Source organism: Schistocerca americana, chromosome 2 (genome assembly GCF_021461395.2).
Source record: "Schistocerca americana isolate TAMUIC-IGC-003095 chromosome 2, iqSchAmer2.1, whole genome shotgun sequence".
Taxonomy (NCBI): Eukaryota; Metazoa; Arthropoda; class Insecta; order Orthoptera; family Acrididae; genus Schistocerca; species Schistocerca americana.
This window is the reverse complement of record NC_060120.1, coordinates 132,981,670-133,004,393: the sequence shown is the minus strand read 5'-3', so window position 1 is coordinate 133,004,393 and position 22,724 is coordinate 132,981,670. Positions and strand designations below refer to the sequence as shown.

At 39.5% G+C, this 22,724-nt stretch overlaps 1 protein-coding gene across 1 annotated transcript in view; it reads right to left on the bottom strand.

Moving 5' to 3' along the window:
- Nucleotides 1-7,580: 7,580 nt before the first annotated feature.
- LOC124593823 (EF-hand domain-containing family member C2-like) overlaps nt 7,581-22,724 on the bottom strand; it is a 264,643-nt gene continuing 249,499 nt past the window's right edge. The window contains exons 12-14 of the mRNA XM_047132172.1: nt 11,595-11,774; nt 8,237-8,339; nt 7,581-7,679 (exon numbers count right to left, since the gene is read on the bottom strand). Of these exons, the coding sequence (XP_046988128.1) occupies nt 7,581-7,679; nt 8,237-8,339; nt 11,595-11,774 (382 nt within the window). The remainder of the gene's footprint in view (nt 7,680-8,236; nt 8,340-11,594; nt 11,775-22,724) is intronic.

The following is a 22,724-nucleotide window of genomic DNA, read 5'->3' as shown; positions in this document are numbered from 1 at the left end:
TGATGTCTGTGTATCCGGGATAATAATAATGACTGTAATAACACTGCAATCTGTATTGAGAAGTGTGATTGTTTATTCAACCAACCCACTGCGATCCCGCTGCAGTCTGTTATTGCATCAGACGTCACAGAGTGGGCAATAATAAGCAGAATACTGATTATTTAACTGTGTATTACGCTATCTATTCTGGAAGTCCATCCAAAATACTAATACCATTATTAACTATATGGAATTTCTTCTTTCAACGTTAATATTTTAATAACAACATGAGTTAATTACTTAACTAAATTATATAATTGTATTTAATTAATTAGTATGTGAAGTATGGTAGATTTTCAGCTGTTGGCTGTGAATAACATTTTCTGGCTTTAAGGAATACAAATCTGCCAGAATCATCAGAAAATCGGCTGAATTGCCAACAATGATCCGAAATTAACCTATTCTGGCTGAGCTCATATCTATTGTAAAAATGGATATTAAGTTGTTGTGTCTTCTTAATCTTTATTATGTTGTTTGTTTTGTTTTTGTGACACACTGGAAAGGTACTCAAGTTCCCAGTATTTTTCCTACTAGTGTTCTCATACACAAGAGGCGAAATATCTAAAAACAAACAAGTTTTTAGTTTTATAGAGACAAGTCTACATTATGCATAAATAAAAACATAAATAAACTCATGTGTTTTAATGAAAATTATTTCAGCAGCGAAAATGGCAGAATTATGTGATGAGAAAAATAATTTTCGATGTTACTTAGCGCTTAGCATGGAAACAAGACAAAAAGTATAAAGAAAAAGTGCTATTAACTGCGTTGTAGACATTGTTTCACGTATTTGCAAATACCACATATATTTTTTCGAGCACATAAATGTGGCCCCATGAGTTCTGAAATGTCTGGATGACACTTTTCCTATTTTTTCAGTTATCATGGACATAAAGAATTTACCACAAGAATTCTGATGAAAACTTCCACTATGAATGCTGCTTTGGTCATTAAAAAATTGTACCATATCATCATTGCTTGTTCCTGTATTTTGTTACTGTGTTTCATAAAGTGGACAGTCCCTCAAAACCTCACTTGCACCTTGCACTATTCAGATGCATACAAAGTTTTTGCACTGACGTGTAAACGAAAATGACCACTCGAAACAGACGAGACTCAGTACAGGAATGAAACACCAGGGGCGCTGCAGTAGACTCACTTGTCTCTTATTGATTTGTTGATTCTTGTATGGATGTCGTCAAATGTTTGTACAATATTGCTTATTAATGTAAACAATTCTCTTACAATATTTTACTTAGTTCTCCTTTTCTAATCAAGTCACAAAATTGTTACATAGTACAATGTTTATGACATTAAGTTACAATCTATAATTATTTTAAATATTCATTTAAAGTGTAGTGGCTGTTATTTAGTATATAGTTTTTTAGGCTTTGGATAAAGGTGTGGGGATCATCTACATCTTTTATTTCTTGTGGCAGTCTGTTGTACAATTTTATTCCATAGTATAATACACAATATTGCGTTTTTGACTTGTTTCTTCTGTTTGGATGTAAACACTATCTGGATTTGGTTCCATGGTCATGTATTGTGCTGTTTGTGGTATACAGATTAAGATTTTTCTTATATACATGATGTTTTGAAAGATGTATTCAGACAGAACGGTCAGAATTTCTGGTTTTTTGAATAAAACTTTACAGTGTGCCCTGTTACAGCTATTTGTTACTATTTATATGGCTCTTCTCTGTATGTTGAACGTAGTCTGTATGTTCCCAGCACTTATTCCCCAAAACGTTATCCCCATAAGTAAGGATTGAATGCATGTATCCAAAGTAGGCTTGTTTGGCGAGGGAAATACTGCACACAGGTGCAAGAATTCGCAGTGTATAACATGCTGAGGAGAGCTTCTCTGTCAAAATTCTCACATGTTCTGTCCATTTCAACTGAAAGTCGTCATTCATCCCCAAGAATTTGGTATCAGTTACACAATCTAGTATATCATTATTTACTTTTAATATAATATAATTCTCCCCCCCCCCCACCCCCATGAGCCATGGACCTTGCCATTGGTGGGGAGGCTTGCGTGCCTCAGCGATACAGAAAGCCGTAGCATAGGTGCAACCACAGTGGAGGGGTATCTGTTAAGAGGTGAGACAAACATGCGGTTTCTGAAGAGGGGCAGCAACATTTTTAGTAGTTGCAGGGACAACAGTCTGGATGATTGGCATCTGGCCTTGTAGCACTAACCAAAATGGCCTTGCTGTGCTGGTACTGCAAATGGCTGAAAGCAAGGGGAGACAGCACCCGTAACTTTTCCCGGGGGCATGCAGCTTTACCGTATGGTTAAATCATGATGGCATCCTCTTGGGTGAAATATTCTAGGTAAAATAGTCCCCCATTCGGATCTCCGGGTGGGGACTACTCAGGAGGACATTGTTATCAGGAGAAAGAAAACTGGTGTTCTATGGATCAGAGTGTGTAATGTCAGATCCCTTAATTGGGCAGGTAGGTCAGAAAATTTAAAAAGGGAAATGGATAGTTAAAGTTAGATATGGTGGGAATTAGTGAAGTTCGGTTGCAGGAGGAAAAAGACTTTTGGTCAGGTGAATACAGGGTTATAAATACAAAATCAAATAGGGTTAATACAGGAGTAGGGTTAATAATGAATAGGAAAATAGGAATGCGGGTAAGCTACTAGAAACAGCTTAGTGAACGCCTTATTGAGGCCAAGATAGATACGAAGCCCACACCTACCACAGTGCTACAAGTTTATATGCCAACTAGCTCTGCAGATGACGAAGAGCTTGATGAAACGTATGATGAGATAAAAGAAATTATTCAGGTAGTGAAGGGAGACGAAAATTTAATATTCATGGGTGACTGGAACTCGATAGTAGGAAAAGGAAGAGAAGGAAACGTAGTAGGTGAATATGGAATGGGAGTAAAGAATGACAGAGAAAGCCACCTGGTAGAATTTTGCACAGAGCATAACTTAATTGTAGCTAACACTTGGTTCAAGAATCATAAAAGAAGGCTGTATACATGGAAGATGCCTGAAGATACTGGAAGGTATCAGTTAGATTATATAATGGTATGACAGAGATTCAGGAACCAGGTTTTAAATTGTAAGACATTTCCAGGGGCAGATGTGGACTCTGACCACAATCTACTGGTTATGAACTGTAGATTAAAACTGAAGAAACTGCAAAAAGGTGGGAATTTGAGGAGATGGGACCTGGATAAACTGAAAGAACCAGAGGTTGTAGAGAGCTTCAGGGAGAGCATTAGGGAACGATTGACAAGAATGGGGGAAAGAAATACAGTAGAAGAAGAATGGGTAGCTTTGAGAGATGAAATAGTGAAGGTAGCAGAGGATCAAGTAGGTAAAAAGGCGAGGCCTAATAGAAATCCTTGGGTAACAGAAGAGATATTGAATTTAGTTGATGAAAGGAGAAAATATAAAAATGTAGTAAATGAAGCAAGCAAAGAGGAATACAAACGTCTCAAAAATGAGATCGACGGAAAGTGCAAAATGACTAAGCAGGGATGGCTAGAGGACAAATGTAAGAATGTAGAGGCGCATATCGCTAGGGGTAAGATAGATACTGCCTACAGGAAAATTAAAGAGACCTTTGGAGAAGAGAGAACCACTTGCATGAATATCAAGAGCTCAGGTGGAAATCCAGTTCTAAGCAAAGAGGGGAAAGCAGAAAGGTGGTAGGAGTATATAGAGGGTCTATACAAGGGCGATGTCCTTGAGTACAATATTATAGAAGTGGAAGAGAATGTAGATGAAGATGAAATAGGCGATATGATACTGCGTGAAGAGTTTGACAAAGCACTGAAAGACCTAAGTCGAAACAAGGCCCTGGGAGTAGACAACATTCCATTAGAACTACTGACATCCTTGGGAGACCCAGGCCTAACAAAACTCTACCATCTAGTGAGCAAGACGTATGAGACAGGCGAAATACCTTCAGACTTCAAGACGAATGTCCCTGGGGGACGCCTTTATTAATATATTTCGGATCCGATAAGTGTTTTACTGCTAGTCTTTTAGAAATATGGTTTTCCAAATATAACGTAAACCAAATGAGACTAGAAAGTCGATTGACTGAATGGGGCTGCTCAGATTGCCTACTAAATCACACTTCCTTGGATAATGCCACTTATAATTTCAGTTTCACTGGTCTGCAGTCTGTCCCCTAAGAACCATCATTTTATACCACCACAGAATAAGACTGACAATGAAAACTGATGAAACACCCACCAACCAGCTAGAAGAGTTGTCCAAAAACTGGCATTGTCCTACCAGTAAAGGAAAGGAGTGATGCCTGCTTCAGAGATTCACGTGATTCGACGACAATGAAGAGTAGTGCAACAAATTTGATGTGACAGCTATTCTTATACGCTATGTTGTGGGCAATGTGTATATTATTGAGAAAATTTCAACATAATACTAGAAAGGGGCCATTTTCGCTAAATTATTCAGGGTAGCATTATCAGATACCTTGAAGTAGGTCCATACATACCGCACAGTCACAGCAGTGTTGAATATACCTACCTTTCAAGACTTAGGCAACTTGGAAATGTATTCCTGTACCAGTATCCGACCTTAATTCCATGGTGAAATTAGGATGCTTCTTCAAGAGAAATTCCTGTAGACGTAGCAACTGCCTTACAAGTTATAGCACCTTGACTAATTATGTAGTGATGGATCAGAGCAGTTGGTCTTCGTCCCATACATCTGGAACTTCCTGTCTTTATCGTGGCAGACTAAACATTGGACCATGAATAAATGATGGAGCTACCTCTAGACACACGTACTCCATTTGAGTTTGCAGCTTGCACATTCGCAAGGAGGGAATATGATAAGTGGTAAAACCACAGAAAAATTATGCAAAGAGCCCTTCTGTGGGGAGGCATTATGTTGGACAGGCCTAAGGAAGTTCATATCTTCGTTGGTAGTCAAAGAAACACTGTTAACAGCCATAGCAGAGAGATAAGATATTAGGTCATATGTACAACTTTAAAAAGATGCGGCTCAGCCAGAATTCCTTTTCAATGGTGATACAGCCCAACCACTTCCAGCTTTTCTGGTGGAAGTGATGTCTCTGGACTGGCGAAGGAGGCATCTGGATCTAAGGCTCATTTGACATATCTGAAATACATTTATAAGACAAACAGCAGGTTGTCAATATCTGTCAAGGGTTTGCCTTACTATTAGAAGCTCTTCTTCAGCAATGGCATCTCCATAATAAGCATACAACATAACTGTCAAGCATTTGTGGGGAATAAAATTAACCTTATTCCTTATCATAGTGGAAAATTTTTATCAGCTTTCTTAATTTATCTTTGAGTATGTATCTTTAATTTGAGAACTTATGTATTTTGGTCACTGTCAAATATCAAATAGCTTTCAATTAAGGTTTACCATTTCCTGTTATAATCTTACGTCTGCCTACTTAGCTGAGTGGTAATATGCTTGCCTCACATACAGCAGGCCTGTGTTCGATTCCCAGATGGGGTTTGAGATTTTCTCTGCTCGTGAACTGTGTGTTGAGTTGTCCTCATCATCATTACATCCTCATCACCGGCAAGCAAGTCGCCCAATGTGGTGTCAACTGAAATAAGAGTTGCACTCGGTGGCCAAACATGAATGGAGCCTCCCGGCTAACAATGTTATACGATCATTTCATTTTTCACTGTGTGTTTAAGAACTGATGAACTGATAACTAAGTACAAATCAGATCACATCAACATATAAAGAGAAAGTCAAGAATTTAATAGTTATAGCATATACAGAGCTGAAAATAATCATATGAGGTTCTGAAATTGCCCATTCCGCTTCTTGAAGTCAAAACTGATATTCCTGATCAGGAAGACATCTCATTTGATTCGTGATGACCAAATAAACAAAAATATTATAATGGCATATGATATTTGTTGCCATCTGACTTAGTTTGACTTAAACACTAGAAGTGAACACACCATCACAGATCTGCATGTTTGTCACTGGTCATCCAAAATATAAAAATAAGGAACTGGATGAACAAAATGGATCATCAAAACAGAAGAATGAGAACAGTACACCACTTCTACAGTTTTCTTGTACAAACTTCACAGTACATACTGCCACTCACCAGAATAAAAGTTTCACTTTTCTCAGCAAATGATGAGATGAAAAAGGAAACCATATTTTTTTCTTCTTTAAAGTTGAGAGCATCAAATAAAGAAACAGGAGAAACAGTAATATAACACTTAGAGTGCAAAATAAAGAAACAGAAGAAGTAGGGACATAATAATGAATTATTTATTTAAATAACATAAATGGTCACCTTATACAAATTATATAATTGTTTTGATGGACGTATTCCACAAATGTAAATGATATAATCTTTAGTATGAACGTTTACACAGCTAAAAAAAGTAGCCTGCTCAGTGTTTAAAATAACTGTAGATCATATGCCCAAAAGGTAAATTTAATTCCAAGGATATAGAAGTATCAAAAACACTAAAAAATTAACAAACCTCAAAAAAATAATAAAAAATTCAGCACCTTATCCAAACACATTACTTACTTGAAATTACAATAATTTTGCAGCTTAACTCAAGTTAGTACATAACTAACATTGGAATACAAAGTATGTGATTCAAAGTTGTACATTAGATTTATATATAATCATTCATAATGGAAGTTTTCAACTGCTCTGATCGACAATAGTCTTCTCGAGGTCAAGGTCCTTCAGAAAAGAATCAAAATCAATAACAGAAACTGCTGGCTCGAGTTTGGCGTACACGAAACTCAGGTCTCTCTGCAAGATAAAACATTTTTAATTAAACAGTTCCTGCACCTGACAAATATAGATTAATAATGTTGAGAAATGAAAGGACTGATGGGAGTGACTAAAACAAATTACTGTTGCATAACAGTTAATTCGTGGATACGTTTTTACAATAATTAACAGCCTAGTAGAACATATACTGATGAATACCACTGTTTCTGTTAGTGCATTACTAGCTCCAATCTTAATTTTATTATCAGTACTCCAATCTGATTAACTATTCAGAGTTATTCTTTCTTCTCCTTGTTTATATTTATATAGCTATATTAGCAACAGCTGCAGGCATAGTTTCTTTTCTTATTCCCCTTATTAGATTCTAGTTGGACCACAGTTTTATGCACCACATATCAAACACTTCAAACATCAGTTTAGGTGAATTTTTTTGTTATTCTGCTTCCTATTACATAATTAATCAAAATAAAACATTGTGTACCGTTTCTCAGGCCAGTCTTACAGCAGGAATACTATGGTAGTAAAAATACTTTTCATGATGTAAGTCCCCTCTAAATATTTTTATGAAATTGTATGGTAATTACTACCATATAAATGAACTACTCACATGGTGAACAAGATAAGCAACATTTGTTTGAATTTCAGAAAGATTAAGAGATCTGATGGTTTACTTCGAATCAAAAGCACTACCTTCATATCCAGCTTCAAACAACATTATTCCTCTATGTGCCCAGCCATGCATGTTCATTTTTATGCATGTCCAGTCATGCTTTCTGAGAACAAAATTCAGAATGTGTCTAATGAATGGCTACCTTGTGAGTTATCAGAACGAAGTAGCTCATTCATATGATCCAGTTTTACAACATAAAAGACACACAGAAGTACCTACAAGTTTAAAGAACATATTTATCACTGTCAAAGTGTGTCTCTTCTGATCATTTAAGGTTGCAGCTCCAGACCTCTCAGTCTCAGTTAATATAGTGCAACTCTTTCACTGCCACTGATCATGCCTAACTCTCAACATCATTGTGACTTGGTATTTCAACAGAATGATATCTATCCAGATGTTGCTCATAATGGTCACAATATCTTCCCTGTTTTTAAGATATTTTTCACACATGCACTCATCTGAAAATGCATGGATGCTATCTGTCTCAATCATGCATTGACAAACTAATATGAGCAACGCAGACTCAAGGCAGTCTCTGTTCTAGAGTTCTCAAGACAGTCTCTGTCCTAGAATTATTTCAACAGTCTCTTACAGTGACACAACTGTGTGAAAAGGTATTTACAACTGATGATGACTATTCATTGGTCTTCATTTTTATGTCTTATTTTTGTTTAGGTCTCAAATATACCACATACATGCTACATACTCTATCACTTACTACATCACACTACATTTAGTTACTGAACTATATTATTTCCAATACTCTTCTTACCCTATAGTCATCTGGTAAACAAGGAGCCGCTTTCTCCTTCTTTGTGTTCAGAAAATCACCCAGTTCTAGATAAGAAATGTGACCACGTTCATTATGCTCCATCCTGTAACCAGTGAAACAACGAAATGAACCAGAGAAATGTAAGTGAAGTACTAATATGAAGTTAAAGTTATATGTTTTTTTAATTAATGAAATAAGTTTACCTTTCTATTCTGGAATATTGCTGTGGGTCTTGTACTCATATTTTGACATGAATTTGTGAACAAAAAAGAAAAACAGAACTAATGTCTTGCTTTATAGTTAATAATGTTCAAACAAGCATAAGAGGATCAATATCCCCAATCAATTTCGTTCTCACTGTTATTTTCAGTATTCACATGTGTCTAAATCTATCACCATGTTGTTGTTAACTATACAGAGTGTTTCAGTAGGGAAAATATTTATGTTAAAAGATGATAATTTGGACCACTCCATAGCAAAAATTACACAAACACAAGAGTCATTCACAATAACCACCATGAATTTCATAGATAGTTGCTTTTTTCTGTTAATTCTGGATTAATAATTTTAATTCAGTGCAGTACACCTTATAGTCATCTGTCAGTGCCTGAATAAAACCTATCCAAGCCGCTGGATAAGACATGGTAATGTTGATGAAAGACCACCAACATTGTTTAAGTTTTCTCCACTGGACTTTTTTATGGGTTTAGCCTTAGATTAAATAACAGGCAAAAGATACAGAGACAGAAGGAGCCATCCTCTCGAATTGTAAGTACTTATGAATATGTTAAAGTAGTTGACAGGCATTGGTTCCAGTTGGTAACATAACATCTGTTTCATAATATATGGACTGATTCGAGGTTTTCTTATTCATAAAGGGAAAATTGGGAACAATACTCAGCGAGTTGGGATCTGTTAAATTATTGTCACTTGTATCATTCATGCTTCTAATAGTTTCAAGTACCGTTAGGTACTTGAGAAACCATCAGTTTTACTACATTTGTTTGTATGATCTTCTACAGTTGACTGTACCTATGGCACCAGTACCAATTTCTTAAATTGTATTCTATGATACATAATGAAAGTTTGGTAGTTATTGTTTCACTGCCACATACGATCAACAACCAAAGACTACTGTCATGTGTCATATACAATCTTTCTAAACACACACCAAGAACAGGTTTGTAGGTTTGACTCATAGAAGCTATTCCTTATGCACAATTAACAGTTGGGATACTATGCAAGATGCAACAGTGTAAAATACTTTCAACTCATTCTCAGGCTTTTGCCATTAACCTTCTACGAGTTTCGAAAATTTCAACATATTCTGTGAATCAGTAACTAGTTATTATTATTACTGTTTATTTTTAAGATAAAGAACTTATTGTCCAAAGTTCTGGTCTGATTTATGCCTTTTAATGTAATCCAACCACCTAAGATAACTTAGGTTTCAATCCTACTCATATCATTATAACCAGAAAACCAGACCCACTTAGTCAGGTAAAATTTAATGATTACAAATTATTGTCTTGGACTGACAGACATTCATTAATAAAGAATACAGGAATTTCACAATTATACTGCTGTGAAGAATGTTTATTAATGGGAAGTTAAATACAGTTTATATCTCTATTTACACAGTGAACACATTCACAGCACGGAATTGACTGACTTTATTGTACGAACATATAGCTACACTCACTGGTGAGAGCACTCTCGACACAGGCGGTACTATCGATATAAGTGTACCACATTCAATCAATAACTACACCGTTATTTCGCTCTCTGAACACACTATTGAGAAAGTGCAAATTGTTAATCTTTACTCCCCGCAATTACTCTGTTTATTGCTGTGTATCGAATCGTTTTTCATATGGTTGAAGAGAGATTCAGTTAATTTTCATCTGTCTTCGTTGATACCCATGCTTGCAATAAATCGATGCAAATACCGTGCGTCCTCACGACACAATTTCAATCTGCTGCTGGCCTGACATCTGTTGGCTTACGAAAGAAAATTCAGTGGCTAGCTGCTACGCTCTATAAAGAACATTTCACTTCAGAACACAGACTCGCAACAGAAAAACATTCATCGCATCTTCTCTTGTAAAAACGATTGAAACAAAGCGTCAGGCGGAGAAACGATCTAAATGGTCAACACAGTGGCTCCTTACGCCACTGCAGTTTTCATACATTAAGTTACTTTGCGAGTAGCGAGCCAACGTCGAAGACTGGTGAAATTATTTGTGGGTGGGCATGGATACATACAAATACCTATTGTCGCTTGTACTCGACACATTGTACGACAACATTCTTACATGAGAGAAGTAATTCAGGTCATGAACGGCTTACACAGCCATTACGATTGCTATAAACAGGAAGACGTTATAAAGATTAAAAATTCAGACTGCAATGTCCAAGCAAGTATTGAGCAAAATGATGTATAACATATGCGAAGCTATATGCATATTTCATGAAATAAAGTAACTAAATTTTTATTATATCATTTGTGAAAGGTTCCAGGTGCTTTTAATATTTTTCGATGTACTTGTTAACAAGTATTTCTATGCTTGCTGCGGAGGATGGCCACGCAAACAAATTTGTTATTTTTAGATGTATTTGGAAGTTCATATATTATTGTAATAAATTATTGGAGTGGTCAGTGAGATGTCTTATACTTTGTTTCTGAGTAGCTGGATATTTTCAATTCCCTGAGTTAAATGCACTAACAACCTGTTAATGACTTTTAGAATTATAAGCAGCTGCCTTCTCATCTCGATCGTTATATTCCTCGCTCTTAACTTTAAGCAAAAATATAAGGCCTCTATATAATTCAATAAACTTGGCAATAAACTATCTAGAGCACTGAAACGTACAACCACTTTATATTTCAGTTTGCATGCACAGACGAGAAGCACTAGATTGAATAAACTGCTTACTCAGACACATGTCGGGCACCAGATTTGCGCCGATTTACGATGTACACGCTACGATCTGTCTACGCACATGATGTGCGCTATTGTAGTATGTGGACCATCCTTAAGAACGAGTGAAATATCTATGTGCAGAGTGTGGTCAGTTTTCTGAAATATGAAGACAAGAGACTCTGTTCAACATTTTACGAGATAATTTAATTGGAAAAGGATAAATTGAGAGTGCTCGGGAAGCTTTCAACCATGGGAATAATTTCTCGCTTCATACAGTGACTTTTGATACTATATTAATTAAAAACATCTGTATATGTTGTGGAATGCCAGTTCCTAACCGTAAATGTGAATGAGTTGTATTCATCTTCGGACTGTTAGCTTAGTTACTGCCGAGATTTTCAGAATAAGGCTGGGTACTTCGAGCTTTCTCTCACCTTTCCAACACAGCCGCTAACACGTCCTTGTCGAGAGGGACGCAGCTCGCGCGACACGTGAGGTAAACTTTATCTTTGGGCAGAAAACCAGTCCGTTCTACATCCAGGTGGCGAAATGTTTCCATCATTCTGTCAAGTGCACAGAAGAGATACCGGCGAAGTTCCGTATGGACTATGGACCTGTAAAAAATGAAGACTGTTAGGATAATTCAGAAAGTCTTCTCGTTTGCTCCATTACTGTAACGAAAAAAATTCTACGTTTCATTAAAAATAAAAATGTTTTGCTCATGATGCAGAGCACTTTGACAGCTGCGGGCTTTCTCCAAATAAGGCGATAAAGACCACTCTCACGTTCAGCATTACATACAGGGTGTCTCTAGAGGAGTGTTCAATATCCACGAATGTGCCAGAAACGATCAGTTGAAGCCAAAAACTTCATACGGACATATGCCCTATTCCGAATGGTTTCCAAGATCCACCACATTTAATGTACACTGTTTTTTTATTTTCTGTATTGTTCAATACGTTGTCTGGTTGACACGTGTGCACTAGTGCAAAAGTTGCAAACATTACAACATGCATTTTACAAAGTATCCTGCAATGTGCTGAAAACTCTGGTAAACATCCTACGATTAGGAATTCGACACGTCGGAAAGGGTCGACGGTATTCTTCGCCAGCAGCAGGAGCACCACAATCGCAAAAGCTGTAAACATACACCGTATCTGAATGTTCTTCGTTAGTGTAGATGTGTGACATTTTCAGTAGCTCGTGTAGAAACACAGTTAAACGATGCTTATCTTTGATACACTCCCAATCCCTCGCACTACTACATTCACAACGCACCATGGACAATTACACGTTCAAGGGACTAGTTTAATGGCAGTAACACATCCCGAGCAAAGAAACTGAAAGCAACGAGGCAGGTTGATACACAGTGAAAGGTTTAAGAGGTTGGCTGGAAAAGACACATGTGTGCGCACCACTGGCCCAAAAACAAATGTTCCTACATTAAATGCGTTCTGTCTCGGAAACCATTCGGATTAGGCCACATGTCCAAATGATATTTTCTGCTTAAGAGCGTTTCTGTCATATCAGTGAGTACCGACCATTACTCTTGGGTCATCCTGTATAACGAAAACTGTGTTTCTGGTGATGTTAGAACGCTTTTAGGAATAAATAAAGGGCTTTCAAGAATTAAGATCCATCCCTTAGCAAGGCTAAAATCATATTAAAGCAGTTTACCAGCTTTCCCGTAGACAGATTTACTTGTTTCGGGAGTTTTATGGATATAGAGGTGATTACATTTTCCTACTACTACAGGAACCGTATCGTCGTTATAAAAAGTTGCGAAGTGATATTGGGAAGTACCGTGAGTCATTCAGCAGGAGTCTAACTGTTCTGCATACTATTGTCGAAGGAATACCTACCTACTTGTGGGACTCATAGGATGGTGCAAGTCTTGGGTTAAGATAGGAGGCAGCTCCACGGGAATGAGATCAGAATAGCTGCAATTGAGCATAATATCGTCCAATTACAAAATCCACTCCAATGATGTCAATTATGCAAGACCAGGCGGTCAGTCCTTATTCTGCGTTGTGCTTTTCTCCAGGAGATCATGAAACCCCGACTTTCCAGAGTGCATTGGTGATATGGTTTCAGGAGGTTTGCATCATGTGTGGTTCCTTGAAATTCTGTGAAGATTGCATACTCCACTTCATAGGGAAATAATTTTGTTGCTGACAGGATGGTGATTTAAATGAAATTATCGAACTTAGTTATTAACAGTCTAATTAAAGGACCAGCTGAGAATATATAGTTCAGATACTACAGACGTAGAGATTGCGCTGAAAGTCGTTATAAATCGCAATCTTCATACACTAATGTGGCAGAAGTCAGTGGGTACCTCCTAACATCGTGTCGGTCTTCTTTAGCCCGGCATAGTACAGCAACTCGATGTGGCATGGAGTCAAATGTTCAATGTGTGTGAAATCTTATGGCACTTAATTGCTAAGGTCATCAGTCCCTAAGCTTACACACTACTTAACCTAAATTACCCTAAGAACAAACACACACACCCATGCCCGAGGGAGGTTCAAAATGGTTCAAATGGCTCTGAGCACTATGGGACTTAACTTATGAGGTCATCAGTCCCCTAGAACTTAGAACTACTTAAACCTAACTAACCTAAGGACATCACACACATCCATGCCCGAGGCAGGATTCGAACCTGCGACCGTAGCGGTCGCGCAGCTCTAGACTGTAGCGCCTAGAACCGCTCGGTCACTCCAGCCGGCCCCGAGGGAGGCCTCGAACCTCCGCCGGGACCAACCGCACAGTCCATGACTGCAACGCCTTAGACCGCTCGGCTAATCCCGCGCGGCGCATGGAGTCAACAAGTCGTTTGAAGTCACCTTCAGAAATATTGAGCCATGCTGCCTCTATAGCCGTGAATAATTGCTAAAGTGTAGGCGGTGCAGGATGTTATACACGAAACGACCTCTCGATTATGTCCCATAAATGTTCGATGGGATTCATGTCGGGCGATCTGATTGGTCAGATGATTCGCTCGAACTGTCCAAAATGTTCTCCAAACCAGTTGTGAACCGTTGTGGCCTGGTGACATGGCACATTGTCATTCATAAAAATTCCTTCGTTGTTTAGGAACATGAAATCTCTAAATGGCTGGAAATGATCTCCAAGTAATCGAACATAACCATTTCCTGTCAATGATAGGTTCAGTTGGACCAGAGGACAAAATCCATTCCACGTAAACATAGCCCACACATTATGCAGCCACCAGCAGCTTGCACAGTACCTTGTCCATAACTTGGGTCCATGGCTTCGTGGGGACTGCGACACACTCGAACCCTACCATGAGCTCTTATCAAGTGAAATCAGGACTCATCTGTGTTTTCCGTTCGTCTAGGGCCCAGCCGATATGGTCACGAGCCTAGGAGCGGCGCTACAGGCGATGTCACGCTGTTAGCAAAGGCACTCACGTCGGTCGTCTGCTGCCATAGCCCATTTACGCCAAATTTCGTCGCACTGTCCTAAAAGATACGTTAGTCATACGTCCCACATTGATTTCTGTGGTTATTTCAAGCAGTGTTGTTTCTCTGTTAGCACCGGAAGCCTACGGAAACGCCACTGTTCTCGGTCGTTAAGTGAAAGCCGTCGCTGCGTTGTCCGTGGCGAGAGATAGTGCCTGAAATTTGGTATTCTCTGCACTCTCCTGACACTGCGGATTTCGGAATATTGAATTCTATAACGATTTCCGAAATGGAATGTCCCATGCGTCAACTTCCAACTACAATTCCTCGTTCAAACTCTGTTTAACTCCCCTCGTGCGGCCATAATCACTGAGTATAAATGACAGCTCCGCTGTGTGCTGCCCTTTCATACCTTGTGTAAGCGATACAACCGCCATTTGTGTATGTACATATCGCTATCCCATGAATTTTGTTACCTCAGTGTAAAAACGTTTCGTGTAAAATTTTATGGATATCAATGGCACTACTTGATTTGATTTATTTATTTAATATTGATTACTTATTGTGGCATGATTAGAGCCATCAAGCTTTCTCTTACAGCTAACAAGCTACATGTTTCACATTGCATCCATTATCTTACATCTCGCATATAGAATTCAGCATTTAGAAATAAATGTCATATAAATATTGGAAACAGTAGTAGCTGTAGCAGAGAAAAATACAGTTTATATTCGTTCATGAAAATTATAACAACACGAACAAATTACAGGAAAGTCGAGTTCGTCTATGAGAGCTGACAGCAATGGACATGAGAGGTGGCGTGGGAGAGAAAAAGGAATGTGATAAAACATGATTAATGAGAATATGGGAAAAGAAAGTAGCGTGACTGAAAAATTAAAATATGAAGAAGCGTAACTGGGAGAAGATGGGAGCATTTGTTTTACTGTTTGGCAGAGGGTAATCCACCCATTTTTGGGGAAACTTTATGAGACTGAGAAAAGGATGTTCTTCAGTTTTTTCTTAAATGCAACAGGACATCGGATTGTGAGCACAGAGCAGGGAAGTTTATTGCACAAGAGAACGGTAGCAACAGAGGAGGAATTTGCGAATGTTTTTGCTTTACATGTGGGCACAACTAGGGTACTAGATAAGTGAGACCTCATGTTCCGGTTGTAACCAGATAAAATGCATGATACAGTTACAGTGTGATGTGCATCCGCACTGAAGTGTTCCTTGGCCGCCTTCGCCTTAATTATATATGTGGTGCCTGTTCTTTCGGACATGTCACCACATATATAATTATGGCGAGGACGCCTAAAGTCAGATAGAAAAGACATCACTAATATAATTATGGCGAGGACAGCCAATTATCAATGCGAATGCATACCATGCTCGAACTCTTACGGGAATCGCAAAACGTCGCGAGGCAGTGGGCACATCATCAGTAGTGTGTGGGTAAGTTGAGAATTTGGGTCTGACAGGAGGAGTGCTAGGACACTCCATGCAGTTGCGAAGAGCACTGTGTCCTGATCTCGGAGAGGTCTGCGCACCTGGCTAGCAAGCAGGAGACCCGGGTTCAAATCCCAGTCCAGCACAAATTTTCAAGCTCCGCCACTGGTTAAATTAATTCCCACTGGCGGCTAATGTCATTAATTCCTTTGTGTCTTACTTCATAGTGGCTATGAGATCAAAATGGTGTCTGTTCTTCTGGACGTACCCAAAGCCCATACACCACATATACCAATTATCACAGATGCTGAGGCTGGGTGTAGTGAGAAAACATCCATTCACGTGGGAACAGCTTATAAGTACCGTCGTGGCCGCGCTTCCTGGAAATTGAACAAATTTTTACTATCGTGGTGAGTTATTTTTTAATATATTTATATAAAATTTTCCCAAGTCCTAATTATGTATTAAAAACAAAGGATCTCGATCTTGCAGTTGAAACAACAGAAGGTAAAATGCAGTTGTTTGTTCTTTTTACCTTTGAACGGTCTCCTTTCTTCTTTGGACAAACTGTCATTCTAACAAGTAAGAAGCAATTCCGGTGACTCTGGATATCACTTTAAACTTCATCCAGGGACATATCTGAAGGGACGAACGTCTCCACTTCATAAACTCATGATCTAATGTCCTCCATAATTATAGCAGCACTTTCACCGATTCAGTTGGTTCCTCTTTTTAGTCTTTGCTTCTGGACTAGTACTGCAAGTCAATAGGATGGTCTATCGTGTTCCGAAAACATATCGTGATTTCCTTGTGCTGATCTATTGTCCCAACGAATAACAGATCTTTATATACCTTATAGAACACCCGATTTTGTATCACCTCGGTCTTTGGGAAATATGAATTAATAATCCTTCAGAACGTCTTGGAGTGCGAAATGTCCTTCATCTTCATTTGGTTCCAAACGTTCACATATGAAGTTCACCCAGGCAGACATCATCTTTTGGTCGCCCACCGCTGCTGTGAATTGCAGCATCAGATTTGAAAGACCTAATCGCACAATTACTACGTTATTTACCTTCAGCTACAAGAAGATCTTCAATATGCCCTACTCGGCATTTTATTTGAGTTCCCCAGTCATTATTCCGTTCTGTCACTATTTCCAGTGTCGATTTTGAGAATCTCTTTGTAATGGTCATGAACAATATTAAACAAAAATCGGTTTCATCAACTTATTTTTCACATAATCCTGTGATACGCCTTCCCCACAAATAAGCAGAATGGTTTAAGCTCAACATTTTGAACTGACGATCGATAAATGTGGGATTCGTTTTACATTGTATCCATTCCAGCATTGGTCCTTTTAATACGATTTCTTGCACTTCTCATGAACAACAGAATATGTTTACTATCCTTTCTTGTCTTAATCATCTCAATAAACGTTTGTATGCCTTGTTTCCTCACCGTGTCAGATCTGCCCCATCCAAAACGCTTTCTGTTATGGCATAACGTCAGCGCTGGCACGCCAGTCGGGAACGACAGGGAAGAGAAGGCTGTGAGAAGAAGTCAGCCAATCGCACGCTGACCGACCTCCCATTGTATTTGATTAATTGTAATAAAATTCATTAATACAAGTTGTTTGATTGGTTGTGTGGCGAACCGAGTAGGTAGGATTCCTAGACACAACACTTTCACTACAAATAAGACATTCAGATGTCACAGTGGCTTCCTCTGACGAACGTAACTAACTGACGCCATCTCCACTGCCAGATTTAGCAGAGCCCAGTAAAAGACCCGGCAGAAAGCACAGGTTTCCAACAGAGGGACAACAAACTACAGAGAATTATTGTACTGGCAACTAAATGAAACAGGAGTGAATACTGGAAGAAACCACTGAATGGAAACTAAAAATTGATTTCATTTACCAAATGATGTCCAGAAAACTGATAAATAGTGATATTTACTAACCAACAAGGTTTTCCGACACTCTGTTTGACTTTCTGAAAACATCTTATTGCTCCACAACTTTCCTTCTGGAAGTTTTTTCGTCAAATTGGCGAACTCTCAGATACTGCACTTTTATGGCGACGAAACAAGTGTTTATCGAAAGTTGATAAACTAGCGTTTTCTGAACAAGTGAGGTAGTAACAATGTTTCATGAAAGCACGCTATAGATACGTTCACATTGAAATGTAGTGCTTATTTGTATTAATGAGGATGGAATTAAATTAATAGTGTTCCAACACATTTATTCAGTTAATCGCTAAGTTTGGCAGCAACCTCAAACAGAACACAACGCAACCTCAAACAGAACACAAACGGTACGACGACTTCAGACTTCCACAGACAAGTTTCGATGAGAAAAAGGGGGTGGAACTGAAAAGAAAACTTTTACAAGCTGTAGTGAGATCAGTAGGACTATGTGTCGGCAAAAGTCGGTAAACTTCTTGCAATAGCCAGCTATTGCAAACGTTAGCGACCTTATGTTACAACATGCTTAATTTTAAATCCATTACTAGTGACAGGTACCACAGATACACGTTCCTATTCTGCGCTATCGCGAAACGTTACAATTTTCGTCTGTTATTTCTAACACAGCACTGAGAGGGACGGCTTAGTGCCTAATGCCCTAGCATTAGGAAGACCCGAGTTCAATCCCAGATTCGGATATTCCGTGGTCTTCCAGTTCAATCTAGGAGAATGGCGGGATGGTTCCTTGCGACGTCAACGCTGCTTCCTTCCCCCCAAGTTACTATTACCACAGCTGTCGAAGATAGGTAAAACACTGAACTCACTTTATCACCTCTACCATACCACATGATAATTTGGCCTTCGAATGCAAACCGTCCGTGTGTTGTCAGCTCTGAGCAACATGAAAATTCTTTTCCATGTACTTCTGCTCTCTTCGTGACGCTCATTGTGCTACTTTCCTCGCTCACTAATTCATTATAGCCTGAAACTACACCACTTGTTGGAAAGATGTGGATAGCTGACTCACGCATGCGCACGTGTTCACTGCCACCTCTAAACAATGTTATATAGTGCCTTTATTAGAAGCCCCCTTTATTACGATGTCGCTTTGTTTAAGGTTCCGCAAGGTAGTATTATAGGCCCTCTGGTTTTTCTTAGTCGTGTACACGACTTAGGAAACAATCCTGAGCAGTCGCCTTAGGTTGTTTGCGGATGACGCTGTCGTTTATTGTCTAGTAAAGTCATCAGAAGATCAAAACAAAGGTATCTCTACGGTGCGACAATTGGAAGTTGACCCTAAATAATGAAAAGTGTGAGGTCATCCACGGCAGTGCTAAAAGGAATCCGTTAAACTCCAGTTACACGATAAATCAAATCTAAGGGTCGTAAATTCTACAAAGTACTTGGGAATAAAAATTACGAGCAACATCAGTCGGAAAGAACACATAAAAAATGTTGTGGGGGTGGGGGGGGGGGGGGGAAGGCGAACCAAAGACTGCGGTTTATTTGTAGAACACATGGACGATGCAACAGATCTACTAAAGAGACTGCCTTTACTACGCATGCCCGTCCTCTTTTGGAATACTGCTGTGCATTGTGGGATCCTTACCAGATAGGATTAACGGCGTACATCGAGAAAGTTCAAAGAGGAGCAGCACTTTTGTATTATCGAGAAATAGGGAAGAGAGTCACTGACATGATACCGGGTTTGGGGTGGACATCATTAAAACAAAGGAGTTTCCTGGCGACGGGATCTTCTCACAAATTTTCAATCACCAACTTTCTCCTACGTATGCGATAATATTTTGTTGAGGCCGACCTACATAGGGAGAAACGATCATCATAATAAAATCAGGTAAATCGGAGCTCGTACGGAAAGGTATAGGTGTTCGTTTTTTCCGCGCCCTTTTCGAGAATGAAATAACAGAGAATTATTGTGAAGGTAGGTCGATGGACCCTCTGCCAGGCACTTAAGTGTGATTTGCAGAGTATCCAGGTAGATGTAGATGAGTAAACTATGCGTCGGCACCGGCTTTCACGTTCTCCCTGTCCTTCATTTATAGCAACACATACTCTACACTGTCTGTGTGTGCATTCACCACAGTCATTTACACGACACAGATACACAGCTGACAATAATAGGTCTGTGCAAGACAACGGCAAACCATCTCAACTTGGTTCTCGCCAGGAGCAGGATGCAGGATTCCTGTATCTGCTGCAATGCGCTCGTTTCCTGAGTGTTGTCACTGCTTCGACTTGACCTGATAAGATAAAAAATGTGGAGTTTCTCTTCAGAATCGGTGAGAGAAAGTAAAGGGTGGCGCAGTCAAAAGTAGGCCACCTCCCCTTTGAAAGGGAATGCAATATTTCGACTTCTTGAATAAACGGCTACAACAATGGACAGTTTTATGCTAAAATCCATTGTTAGCATTCCTCTTTCAGCATTTCAGTTTATTTCATTAGCGAAATTAGACGCTTCTCTTTGCGGTTTGCAAAATTACTTTCGATAGTAGAAAGAAGTGAAATTGTGGAAGCATAGGTGCAAATAGCTTCGATTAAGGAAACTCACGAAATTTTCTGGGTCAGGTATCTGGATAGAAGACTTCTTGCAAAGAGAGCAATACAGAGTCTGTATAAAAACTGGCGCATCTACGGATCTGTGCAAAATGTAAAACCACAAAGAATTCCTGAAGTTCGCACACCCGAATTTGTTGCAGACATTCGCAGAAGAATTATTCGGGGCGCAAGGAAGACTATACATAAATTGGCCCAACAGGCGCACGTAAGTAGTAGAAAATTCCAGCGGATATTGAAAAGTATTAATCTGAAGCCATATCGTGTGACGGTTCTGCTGCAATTGCCGGTGGAGGGCCGCGCGGTCTAAGGCGCCTGGTCGCGACCCCTCGCGGCTCCCTTCGTCGTAGGTTCGAGTCCTCCCTCGGGCACGGGTGTGTATGTTGTCCCTAGCGTAAGTTAGTTTATAGTTTACGTTAGTTCAAGTAGTGCGTAAGCTTAGGGACCGATGACCTCAGCTGTTTGGTCCCATAAGATCTTACCACAAATAGCCAATTTTTACGGGAGGATGACAGTCAGAAACGTGTAGATTACTGCACGTGTCTTTTGAATAACATCAACGATGGTTGGGTAGACCCTTTCCATTACATCATGAGTGATGAAGCATGGTTTCATCTTTCCGGCCATGTGAATTACAGAACACGAACCACTGGCCAACTGAGAACCCTGTGTGCCAGCAACCACTCCATGATGAAAAAATCGGCGTTTATTGCAGCGTTACAGGAACCTGCGTCATTGGACCGATATTTTTTTAGGCTACCCTTAACACGGTTGCATACATGTAAATTTTTGATACGTTTTGTATTCAGCTCACTGAATATGAAAGACAATACTGCTTCTTCCAGCAAGATGGAGCAACGTGCCACACTTCTGAGGCATCCCTGGAATGACTCCACGATGTCCTCACTGAGGGACGAACTGTCGGCAACATTTATGACCACTACGTTCGCCGGATCTAACAACATGCATTTTTTCCTGTGGGGTACTTGAAGGGCGAGGTCTATGAAACAAATCCACACACAATACGGGAAGCCGGCCGGTGTGGCCACGTGGTTCTAGGTGCTTCAGTCCGGAACCGCGCGATCGCTACGATCGCAGGCTCGAATCCTGCCTCGGGCATGGGTGTGTGTGATGTCCTTAGGTTAGTTAGGTTTAAGTAGTTCTAAGTTCTAGGGGACTGATGAACTCAGATGTTAAGTCCCATAGTGCTCAGAGCCATTTTTTTGGACCAATACGGGAAATGAAAGACAACATCAGCCGTGAAGTCGTCGACTTTTGTAACACCGAAAAGGCAGATAAAATACCTTTTGCATCATCCAAAATTTTTCGGCGTTTAATATCTGTTGATAACTTGTAGTGAACTTCTGATTCTGAATATGTAAGCTCTCTTACAGAAACTGTAGATAATATGTAACGGATGTAATTGTGTATTTATTTCTGACTGTATATAATTGATTGTAATTATAATGTAAATATTGTAAATTGATTTACATTATAATATTGTAAATATTATAATATTATATATATTGTAAAATTATATATATTGTAAATATTATAATATTGTAAATTGCCCCCCCCCCCCCCCCCCCATGAACGATGGACCTTGCCGTTGGTGGGGAGGCTTGCGTGCCTCAGCGATACAGATAGCCGTACCGTAGGTGCAACCACAACGGAGGGGTATCTGTTGCGAGGCCAGACAAACGTGTGGTTCCTGAAGAGGGGCAGCAGCCTTTTCAATAGTTGCAAGGGCAACAGTCTGGATGATTGACTGATCTGGCCTTGTAACAATAACCAAAACGGCCTTGCTGTGCTGGTACTGCGAACGGCTGAAAGCAAGGGGAAACTACAGCCGTAATTTTTCCCGAGAGCATGCAGCTTTACTGTATGATTAAATGATGATGGCGTCCTCTTGGGTAAAATATTCCGGAGGTAAAACAGTCCCCCATTCGGATCTCCGGGCGGGGACTACTCAAGAGGATGTCGTTATCAGGAGAAAGAAAACTGGCGTTCTACGGATCGGAGCGTGGAATGTTAGATCCCTTAATCGGGCAGGTAGGTTAGAAAATTTAAAAAGGGAAATGGATAGGTTGAAGTTAGATATAGTGGGAATTAGTGAAGTTCGGTGGCAGGAGGAACAAGACTTCTGGT